A 12,194-nucleotide genomic window follows, 5' to 3' on the forward strand; every position below is an offset into this window, starting at 1 on the left:
AAATCACTCCAAAAAAAATGGAAAAAACGCCAAAATTTGCGTTCGCACGCGTTACCCTTCGCCGTTGCACCGCGCCGCTCCATGTTACGTCGTACGTTCAGATTCTTTTATACACTTTTTGGGCTTTAATTCCAAAATAATTTTGGAAATTAAGCCAGAAAAAGCTCTGTTTATTCTTTTAAGGCTTAATTTCCAAAACTAATTTGGAAATTACACCAAAAAGTTCTTTTTTTGTGTTTTTTCCATTTTAGTATTTTGGCTCTTTTTCCAAAAGTTTGGCGTAATTTCCACACTTTTTGCGTATTTTCCTTTTTGTTTTTGTTTTTTTTTTTCCAAAACAGTTTTTGGCGTAATTTTCTATTGCGTAATTTCAGGGAGCTTTTTGTGTCTTCATCTTTCACCACTATCGGGACATGCGTGAATATTTGGCCTTTGTTGGCGAATTTAGCCTTTGTTCGGATTGTCGTGATGCGCTCGCTCAACTGATGAAACTCAAGACTTTTTTCATGAGTCTAGTTCCAACAACAAATCCACACCCAAATAGACGCTGTCTTATGTTCCCGATAGCAATCGCCATAGTATACATCACAGTCATTTAGTTTGCATTTGCCCGGTCCATCCCATCGCACTTCTTGAATGGCTGCAATGTCTTCCTTTCAGCAGTTTAGGGCTTTTGTTTGGCTAGTTGTTCGGCTGCACTTGGTCCGTTAAGGGACCTAACATTCTACGTACAGATACAAAGTTCGTTGTCCTTATTTCATTTGCGTAGGTTGTCAAAACTATATCCGTCCGTATATCCGAGGCTTTTTGGTGTCTCGCAACGGAGGTATTTTGTATGTGGTCAGGAAGTCACCTCGATGGCATAACCCCAAACCTGGAAGTCTAGATCCTTTGTGATATAACTCTAAGGACGGGGAGCGGAATAAACCACTCCTTTTAGGCCTGGACTCCAAATAAATCGTAGAAGCCCTATAAGGTGTTCACTAAGTTGTTCAACCTTACTGGAACTGTAGGCTGCCGTCTGGTTAAGGAGAGGTGCTTAAGTGGTCTCTCGTTTGCTGCCCCAACAATTTTCCACTGGGGCAAGAACCCAATTTCCAGTTGAGGTACTAGGCACCCGATGTTCACCGCGGGGAGGTGAAAGTATTGACAAAGGTGGGTTTTGATGAAAACTCGTGGATGATTGTGTCCTCTTGAATGCAGATGTCTACAATTTGTGACCCAGCCGTTTTTATTTAAGTTTTTGCATCGTTTGATGCAGATATTTTCAAAACAAAATACATATATTGTCAAATCTCTGAAGGCTGTTGAGATATGACTGACGAGAAAAGGTATCCCCAACGAACGGAATGAAAGTACGGAAAGCGAACACAATGGAGTTTAGGAGTAGTTGAGGTCCTATTTGCCAGTAGGAAACACTCATGGACTTTATAGGTCTGATGACCTAAATAAGTAACAATTCGTAGAGGACCTTGGCGAATCAGGGATGGAGGGGACAAACAATTTTCACGACGATCCTCAATGTCTATCTTGAGAAGGCACTCATAAAAAGCAGTAACTGTGAAGAAAAACAACTTTTGGCTGCACACCCAGGGATTGAGCCTAGGACCTCTAGCGTCACGCGCCATGGGGATATGCAGAAAGGACTTTCAAAAAAAATATTTGAAAATATATTTGTTCAAGGTACAGAAGCACAGTCTGCAAATTATATCAAAACCCAAATTCATCTCGCACTTTAAAAAGTTTTCTTTCATGGTTCTCTAAATCATCTAATATCCTTAACTTATATAATTTTATATCACAAAACTTTCAAATTTAAATTAAGTGACAAAAAAAAAACATATATCTTTTATATCTAAGTCAAACATTCTGAGCTGCACTGCACTGTAAGTAGTTTGTATAATAATAATTCCCATATTAATTTAAATACTAATACTTGCAGAAATATTCTACCATAATAACATCATCATATAAATACGTTGGATTCCTCCACAAAATATCCTTGTTAGCTGAGCTTTTGCAATTTAATTTCGTTATACAAACATACAAACGAATACTATTCATGCACCACCTACCGGAAACGTTCGACATAAAGTAAGCTGTTTAGTGTATGGTTATTTTTTTTTCCTTATAAAATAAATTATACAGTCGACGACCATCATTAGCCATCATAGAAAGCTCTATAATACTTCTATAGCTGCTGGTTAGAAAAAAAAGGACCAAAGTTGCCTATAAAACTTCAGTACTTAGACTTACTATATAAGGGTTAGGTATATACTCGTTTATAATGCTATATATGGAAAGAGTATTGTGTTTATTTGTAGAGCATTTCATGGCTGTGACTAGCTCGAGGCAAGTCAAGCAAAAACACCACATGAAGTGGCGTAGTTATAATCCTTGATTCTGCATGTGAATTGTAAAAGTCTTAAAGAGTATGGGACATCGGAGTAAGGCAGTACAAATAGTGTATAAAGAAAAAGTATAGGATGAAAAAAGGACCCTATATTATTAGCCCTAACGACACCAAGAGTAAACATGAAATTTAGAAGCCAACAAGTTCCCAGCATGCAAATAATACCGAACCAAAGCAGCACAGAGCTCACAACATTCAGCACAAAACAGCACAGCACTAGAAAATGCACCCCTTTTTGATCCTGATGATGCGGAGTTACTTCTATACTAGCCAAGCCATTGCCTTTGCCACCATTGGCTCGCATCGTCATCAGCAGCAGGAATCTGAGCAAGTTGTTTTCCTTTTTTCTTCATCTTTTGTTCTTCCTGAAAAACTGTATGCATCCTCAATTTTACAGTTTTTTTTCTTTCTTATTTTTATATTTTTAACTGGAAGCTAATGACTTTTCTCCAACGGGAATCAAGAAAGAGGTCCTTGCAATGAATACGAGGTTTATGCAAACATTTATTTTTTTTGCTTGGCTTATAAGTTTTATATAAAACAAAAATTTATTATTTTTCTATGCCCTGCTTTAACTGGGGGTAGTGGGCACGGGTTGAGTTGGCTTGAGTTGTGTTGTGTTGGTTCTAGCGTTTGGTGTTTAGCTTGATCCAATGGGTTATAAGTTGGATAGGGTCGACCTGGGCCTTAGCTGATGGCGATGGGGCAGCTGAAGCAGTAGCAGCCGCAGCATCAGCGTCAGAACGGTCGGTGCCGTTGAGGTGGTATATGTATATGAGTCAGGATAAGAGTGTTAAAATAAAATATACATCAGCGTTGTGGAGTGTCAACAAAAAAGCACCAGAACCAAATTGGATGGTGCACAAAGCAAACATAAACGAAAGTACATTTTTTGTATGTTGTTGCATATAGGTATGTCAGTCGGTCGGTCGGTAAGGTAGGTATAGAGGAACGTTTGACTTTACGCTCAGATTGTGCCGCATAGCATTTACATATTAACAAAAGAAAAATAAATCATGGCATAACGTTGAGGGTGAGAAAGATTTGAAGCTGCAGATTAAGCTGGATTTTATACTTTTAACTTTTTCTAAGCGGAAAACTAAGTAAATATATTAAGATAAATGATGATAGTTATGTACATTTAGTAGATACATATATACATTTATAAGGACATTATTTTTTGTTGGCTCATATTTAGCCGCATAAATACATTTCAAGAAAAACTTTAATGTTCAGTGTTCATACTTTATTTTTGGTAGCAAAAGATGAAGTGTTGACACATTAAATAAGACAGGCTTACATATTTTGACCCAATAAACTGTTGATGTTGATTTAAATGATTATTTGAATTTAGAGTCAATCATGAGAAAATTAAACACATCAGACAAACTTAACCTATCTATGTACTAAAAGCAGGAACCTACCAATTAGTGCTTTCCAAATAATTACTGGAGACATCACGGATTGCAGACATAAAGGCATGTCTTTTGACGGCATCCTTTTTTCTTGGTTGGGACTTAAATTTAAAAAATACGTATAGAATGGAGAGAACTCAAAAGAATTGCTTCAGCTTAAAGCTTTTCAAAACAGAAGATGGCAATTTCAGAAAATTGTACTTAAAGTTGAATAAAAATTTAAATTATTAGGCACAGTCGGCAATAACTCTTCTCGAAATTGCGTCATAATTGAAATATTTCAGTCTTGGTATTGTTTCGGTCTTTTATTACTGAGTCTACGACTCTACTGAGTCAGCTCTTTAAAATATTATGCCTATAATTAGGGAAAAACAAATAAAAGAGTATATTTTTATTAAGTTTTCTTGAGGTGGCTGTGGTGGCGTGGCAGATCGGGTAGTTGGTGATTGCCCAAAACTTGGCTTAGGCCAGCAATGCAACTTTCTTGTCATGTCAAAGTTCTTGCTTTACCTCCTCGTGCTGGTCAAAAGGCAATAATTTGTGTATCATTATATACGTAAGTTAGCAAAAATTGAAAGGGCGAAGTCTAATGACTCTTTAGGATAGGTATCGGAGATTAGCATTCTTCGTAACTGAACTCCTGAACTCCAACCCGCTACGGAAACTAAAATTACGCCTCGAAAAATAAATGATAACTCGTTGACGACTTTTGGCTATTGTACCCTTGTACCCGGACAAAAATTGGTTTTTGGAATGTGAGGACACTTCTGGACTCAGGAAGTATAGGTCCGCAAAATGCCAGATTCCTCCAATTAGAGAGAGAATTTATGCGGTGCAGGGTAGGTATCTTAATAGGGTTAAGTGAAGTGCGATGGTTGAGATCAGGCAAAATACAAGTCACCGACACGTAAAGCTCGAGAAGCTGGAGTTGGGTACCCAGGAGCTTTATTTCGTGGGAGCCCTTTGGGGAAAGACTTATCGAAGCTAGATTTCAGAGTAGGGTACGACCCGTCAACATTATACAGTGCTACGTACCGACCGAGCTCGCATCTTAACTGGGATCCGCCTAAAACAACACTCCCCGCGGAAATATTATTTTGGTTATGGGAGACCTAAATTCTAAGCTTGGCAGTAACAACAACGGGCTAAGGCATGTGATGGAGTCGGCAATTGCAACGATAATGGTGAGAGATTCATTGACTTCTGCAACGCCAATAGCCTTGTGATTGGTGGCACTTTGTTGGAACACAAACTCTGTCATAAAATTAGCTGGGTTTCGACGGACACCGTCATCCAACCAAATTGACCACTTCGCGATTAGTCTCTTGGATGTACGAAACAGAAGAGGTGCCGAAAAGGGACCTGTCCGTGAACACCACTTAATAATAGGTACCCTTAGATTGCGTACAGCTACAGTTCGAAGATCCAACGGAATAACACGACTCCCAAATTCAACATCGATAGACTAAAGGACCCCACGATCTGTCAATAATTAAGGGACCTCTGTCACACAAAATGAAAACAATAAGCAGCACAGTACATGACGACATCGAACACCAATAGAATGCTGTGAAAAATGTGTTCATTTCAGGTGCTGACAGAATAGTCGGTCGGAAAGAAGGAAACAACAACACTTTGCTTTCAGAAGAATCTGGGGCAAGGATCAACGGACGCAAACTGTTAAGGGCTCGAATAATTGCTGCACAAGAGGAAGAAAGAAACTAGCCAGAGTCCTCGTATCACATAAAAAAGAAAGAAGTTCACCGCAGTGTGCACCGCAACTAGAGTAATTACATCAAAGTATTGGTGCAAGAAGCAGAAGGTGCTCCCAACAGGTGCAACAGTAGGACCGTTTACAGAATAACCAAAGAGCTGATCGGAGCACACAGCTCAATGCAACACCTTGTGAAAGAAGACGGTTGGGTGATAAGTTCAGTGGATGACAAAGTCAGAAAGTGGAAAGAACACTTTTCCTCGGTTTTAAACGGAGTGTTTGCAAACAACGTGCAGCCGATACCTTCTGAAGCATCTGAAGAAACTAATTCCCGAATCCGCAATTAAAGCACTTAAAAGCGGTAGGATTTATTATGATTCCCGCAGAGCTTTTACAAGCAGCTCCAACGTCATCAAGCGAACTGCTCCATCCGCTCATAAAAGAAGCCTGGACCACCGAAAGCTTCCCCGATGAGTTGAAGAAGGGAATTATCGTCAAGCTCCCAAGGAAATAAGATCTAACAAAGTGCGAAAACTGGAGAAGAATTTGAGTACTACCTGCCGTTGCCAAAATAGTAGCAATAGACATACCCGAACACATCAGAGAACACCTTGAGGCCACACTCGATGCCGAACAAGCAGGATTCCGCACGCATTTAACTTTAACTTTTTTATGAGACCACACCATTGCGAAAACCACGCATTTATTTTTAAATCTCCTCCATGGTTTGATTCTTGCCTAAAAAACTTAAAAAACAAAAGAAACAAGACCTGGATTAAATAATAATAAAACAAAAGGTTATAATGACTTGGTAATATACAATGAGCTAAGAAATATGTTTATTGACTATTCAGATATTTTGTATAATGACTTTATTTTGCTATGTTAATAGCAAGAGAAATACTGATGGGTATCCAAACTGCATGTCTTTCAACAACGAACTTAGCCATGTTCCTGAAAAAATTGGAAATATGTTTGTAAATTTTTTCAAAGATGCTTTCGAAGTAGCGAACCCCTGTCAAACGCCTGTGTCATTGACCCTCTCACATAATTTCCCTCATTTGAATTCAATTCGTCTTTGGATCGCTGAAGATCAAATTGTTCGCAAAGCTTCAGAACTTGACGTTTGTTATAGCCCAGGTCCAAATGGTGTACCTTCTTATATTTTGAAAAAATGCGCATCCTATTTATCCTATCCTCTTCATGTTCTTTTTAATGAATCGCTCAAATCTTCAATTATTCCTGAAATTTTTGAGATTTCGTACATAACACCGATACATAAAAAGAGTAGTTAAAATGCTCGTCCCTTTGCAAAACTGTCCGTCATCCCCAAGTTATTCGAGTTCATTATTTGTAAAGTCATATCGTTTAAATCTAAGTCTATAATTTAATAATATTAATAAAAATAAGTAAACAGTTACTAACCTCTTTCGTTTCAGTTCTTTTTGTTTAGATTCCTTTGAAAAACGGAAACGAGTTGACTGTGTCTTCACAAACCTCAGTAAGGCCTTTGATAAATTGTGCCATAAAACATAAACTTCCAAACTTAAATCCTTATACGATAAATTTATAAGTTTGGTTTCGTCGTACTTATATAAAAGATCATACAGCATACCTTTTAGGACTGAGCAGTCATAATATTTTTATACCAACTCTGGCGTACAACAAGGTAGCCACTTAGGACCTTAACTGTTACCTTCTATCCGTCTATTATAAAACACTCATCTATTTTAATTTAATGATATTAAAATTTTCAAACGTATTGACCCACTAGACTACTGTTTACTCTTACAAGATGATCTAAATAGTTTTCGCGAATGGTGTTTTATAAATAAGCTTTTACTAAACATAGACAAATGTAGATTAATGTGTTTTACACGCAAACAAAATCAATTAGACTCTTCTTACTTGACTAACCTCTCTACTTTCTCTGTCCTTGGTAATATTCTTGACTTAAAAATAACTTTTACAAATCATAATGACTATATTATTAAAAAAGCAAATAAGACACTCGGATTTATAAAACGGTTTTCACATGATTTTCGCGACCATTATAATCTTAAACTTCTTTATATAACATTTGTAAGAACAATATTGGAATATGGCTGCATAATATGGGCTTTCTTTTATTTAATCCATATAAACAGTATAGAAGGAGTACAAAGAAGATTCATGCGCTTCTGCCTCCGTTTCTTCCCATGGTCCAATAGGCTCGAACTTCCACTGTACAATCACAGGCTCCTTAATGGTACCAGTGATTGAGATAAACTCGGCCAATATACGTTTGGTGGTAAACAGGAAAGTTCTGTTATTGATTATGGACTGGCAGGAGGAATGTGGAATTCGGTGATCACTGATTTTGAGGTGGAGCAAGTACCGTTTTCAGATCACATCTATTTTAACACTGGGACATCAATTGATACCCAAACTGCAGTGGAAAAATTCAAAGGCAACTGCCTACAGAAATCAATTAGATATGTGTCTAAGGGCGCAAGAAAACAGTAATCTTACAACTGTCAAAAATGGTGCAAGGAAAGTGGCTTCGGTACTTAAGAAGTCGAAGTGGTGAGTTCAAAGAGTACTGATTTGACTCAGAGTGCATGGTAGCAAGGAAGCAATCCTACGCGGCGCTTAAGAGGTACAGACAAGCCAGCGATGAGTTTGAAAAAAGGAATTACCTCCTACTGATCCCGAAATTTAAAACATAGTGTAAGGAGAAAAAATTATCTCACTATGAAAATGAAGCTAGTAAGCTGTAAGACCACGAGTAAGTTCTGGAAGAAAGCACAAAAAATAAATGGCAAGGTTTATGTTATCAATAGAAATTATGAGACTTTAAAATTGCATTGCTTCGGACTACTCAATCACTTGTCTACGAGCAGTGATACGATAAAATTTGTTCAACCAGCTTTTAACAAGGAACTTTTAGACGGAACAATCCAGAGGGATGAGGTAAATGCATCCATTAGAGGGCTCAAGGATGGTAAAGCTGCTATTTCCGATAGAATACCTTCGGAATTCTACAAGTATGGGTCGGACGAGCTGATCTACAAGATAACGGAAATATTTAACAACATCATGGATCACGGAATGATGCCACAGGAATTTAAGGAAGCTCTAATTTTTCCCATCCACAAAAAAAGGTAGTTCAATGGAACCTGCAAACTTGAATGCATCATACAAAATATTTACTGCGGTTTTGCACAGTCGACTTAGAACGTGGATTGACTCATACAAGCTATTGAATTAATTTCAAGCTGAATTTAGACAAGGATATTCCACCGTAGACAACATTTTTGTTCTATGTAGTATCGCTGATTTCTTTTTGGACCGAAACAAGAAACTTTATGTTTTTTCGTTGATTTTGAGGCAGCTTTTGACACAATAGACCGAAAGGCTTTGATGCATAAGTTGAATATGAATGTCAAATAAGTTTGGACGCGTACTGCAAAACATCTCTTTGGATACCAATGCAGCTGTATGGGATGGAGAAAACGTATCCGATTGGTTTGAAACGATGACAGGTGTGAGGGAAGGTTGTATGGCAAGTCCAAGCTTATTTGCACTTTTTATTAACGATATCACCGATTGTTTACCGGGAGAAGTGGAAAATGGTGGAACTATCATCAAAGCCCTTCTTTTTCCGTACTCACCACAATCGCTGCAATGATTAATAAACTTAGTGAGTATTGCAGAACGTGGAAATTTGGAAATTAGTTGTCAGTCTAGAAAAGGCGAAGATTATGGTTTTTCGGAAAGGTGGAGGAAGAGTAGGTGGGCAAGAGCAGTGGACATTTAACAATGGGAGAACCGAATTCGTTAACGAATACAAATATTTAGTGATCATTATCACAAAAAATAACAATATGGAAAGACATCTCACCGAAAAACTACAAAAACCTAAAAATACAATTAATATTGCTTGGAATTACATCTTTTCCAATAAACACATAGCTCACAGCAGTATATGCAAAGCATTTGAATTAGGTATCTGTGTCAACATTGATGTATGCAGCCCAAGTGTGGGATAGTAAAAAAATATGGGTCATATCACCAATTTTGGAACAGTTAAACTTTATTTCGTTTAAGTATTAGAAGACAAGTTTCTTTATACGTCCTATATCCAGCGGATCGAATTATCGTAAAAACAGTCCCTTTTATTTATTTTCACCAAACTATTAAATTAATGTTTTTAAATGGCTTGCAATTTTCTTAAAACATTTATTTTAAAGGTGTAAGAACTTAGATTATTATAAATAAATAATACTAACCTACATTTTACGTACCTCTACCAAGTTTACTTAAAAGTTTTAGTTTATGACTTACTTTTCAATGTTTAAATCAAAACTTTACATCTCTGTCTTAGAATAAATTTCACAAAACAAACATTAAAAAGGTTAATGAGACTATCAAATTATTGCTTAACCAGTTAAAGGTTTTATAGATTTATAAGCTTTTGATGCTTACATTGTACCATATCCGATAAAATCCGCATTTATTTACTATTTTTATTTAAATTAGATTTTAGTTATCTGCGATTTATCAAATCTGAGAACCTATTAAAAAGAAAGAGGTCATTGGGGCTGATGGATCATCATCATTTTGGGAGTGTTCATTAAAAATAAAAAAAACGATCCCAAAAAAGCTTCAAAATGATTCTATATAAATTGAGCATGCAACATTGTGAAGAAGGTTAAATTCAAATCAATCACGTATTGATGCAACCCATAGTGAGCTCTCTTAAAAGACTGTTTGATAATTTATAAATTCAAAAGAAAATCAACATGAAGAACTACAAGCTATTAATTGTTTTTACAATCCAACTGATTGGGTTAGTTAGTGGTGAGTTATAAAAGTCATTCAATTGACTGTTCAAACTAATTCAATTGATTATTCTAATTTTTGTCTTCATCAACAGCAAAGACTGAATCCCTATCAGCAATATCGACTGTTCCATTCCAGCTTATATCTCCCGCCGAATTCAAAGCTATTTCGGAGCTTAGCAATGGCAATCCATTCATCACACAAAAGAGACTTCTTCATAGTGGTTCCGAAGCTGTAACAAACATAATTAACAACATTTACAATGGTCACATAAGTCCTGTCAATATAACTGGCTTGGAATCAATTTATAATTCGATTTTAAATCAACCTTTGAGCGGTCCACCTCAAGGCTATCCATTTTGTGCCATTCAAGCTAATAGACATAATCGACACTCGCAAAGAAGTTACGATGCAGTTGTAGACCCTGCTAGCAATTTCGGAACATTTTCTATCAACTTCTTTCATCCTGGAACTGTGATGCAATTTGATAATTACGACGAAGACATAACAATTGATGAATTAGAACCAGACTACCATGACCAGAGTCATCAGAAACCATCTTCATATCAGCCATCAGAATCTAGTGAGCCAAGTGTGGCACCACCACCACCTAACAACTATGGCTCATCATCCGGACCTGATGCCGACAAAGACAGGCCAGATAGTTCTGGTGCACCTGTTATTAACTGTATTGTTGTTCTAAGGGAACCCGCACACCCATCAACCACTACTCCAGCTCCAACTACAACTCCTGTTCCTGCTTCAACTAAACGTCCTTCAGTTCGACCACCCAAGCGGCCATCAATTTATCCGCAACTCTCAAACATATTAACGTCACAACAAACCCTTGGTCAATACCAAGTCGTCCCAATACCATATCCACCATTCCTGGGTTTGGTTGGACCATCAGCATCAGGTACTCCAAACTGGCCCACTTGGCCAGGTTCTCAAGCATTTGCATCGAATACTCCAAATTCTGCTATTCCACAAACATGGCCATTCTTGCCAGTATCTAACCCATCCGCAATCCCATCGGCCAACAAGATTACCCAAACTGTTCCAACATGGCCTTACCTCTCGATCCCATCGCCGGCCGGCATCAGCGCTCATCGTGTTCCATCAACGCCACCCTTCTCGTCAAACTCCTATTGGACATCTGCAATCAACCCCGATGCCCCAGATGCTCCTTCTCCAAGTGTTTCGATTTATTCAAAACCAAATCCAGCTACTGCTGTATGGTTGCGTCCTCCTACTGCCGGTGCATTTAATGCCAACCATTTAATACCACAACCATCACAACAGAATTACAATGGAAACGTTAACGAAGAGCTTAGGTCTGCAACGCATATTGGCGATGAAATTGCATCTGAAAATAAGAAAAATCAGGTAAAGACAATAATTGCAGATGCTAATATTGTTGGTTTAATTCAACGTTCTCGTTCTCATTCTCATCATCAGAATCAACAACCCCACCAAGAGTTGGGGGTGCAGTCAAAGGACTAACATTTTTTTGTTGTAAATTTAAATTAAATAAAAATATTACATATAGAAATAAAAAAATGGCCAACTCTAAATATTGGTAGTAATTTTCATAAATTTGAAATTTCAGGACTTCTTAAGTACAACTAATTCTGTTTTCTTCCTCCAAAAAAAGGAGACAAAAGTTCAAAATCCTTTCAATGGAATTATAATTAAAAATGGTTATCTACAAATATCTAGTTTTTGAGGATTATTAAAAAAACCTCTTTAAAAAAGAGAAAAGAGGCTTGGATTTGACCCATATATCAATGAAGACCTGTCTGTAGATACAATAAAAAGTTTTACTAAA

At 37.3% G+C, this 12,194-nt stretch overlaps 1 protein-coding gene across 1 annotated transcript; it reads left to right on the forward strand.

Annotated features, from left to right (window-relative positions):
* The first annotated feature begins 10,244 nt into the window (after nt 1-10,244).
* Nucleotides 10,245-11,869, forward strand: LOC129950423 (uncharacterized). The gene is made up of 2 exons (XM_056062364.1): nt 10,245-10,384; nt 10,461-11,869. The coding sequence occupies exons 1-2, from the start codon at nt 10,327-10,329 to the stop codon at nt 11,867-11,869; spliced, it is 1,467 nt and encodes a 488-aa protein (XP_055918339.1). The 5' UTR covers nt 10,245-10,326.
* The last annotated feature ends 325 nt before the right edge of the window (nt 11,870-12,194 follow it).

This window comes from Eupeodes corollae, chromosome 3 (genome assembly GCF_945859685.1).
Source record: "Eupeodes corollae chromosome 3, idEupCoro1.1, whole genome shotgun sequence".
NCBI lineage: Eukaryota > Metazoa > Arthropoda > Insecta > Diptera > Syrphidae > Eupeodes > Eupeodes corollae.

Bases quoted from the DNA above. Each gene is read 5' to 3' on its own strand.
- LOC129950423 (XM_056062364.1), top strand. From the start codon at position 10,327: ATGAAGAACTACAAGCTATTAATTGTTTTTACAATCCAACTGATTGGG. The intron at 10,385-10,460 runs GTGAGTTATAAA...CTTCATCAACAG, and splicing joins ACTGATTGGGTTAGTTAGTG to CAAAGACTGAATCCCTATCA.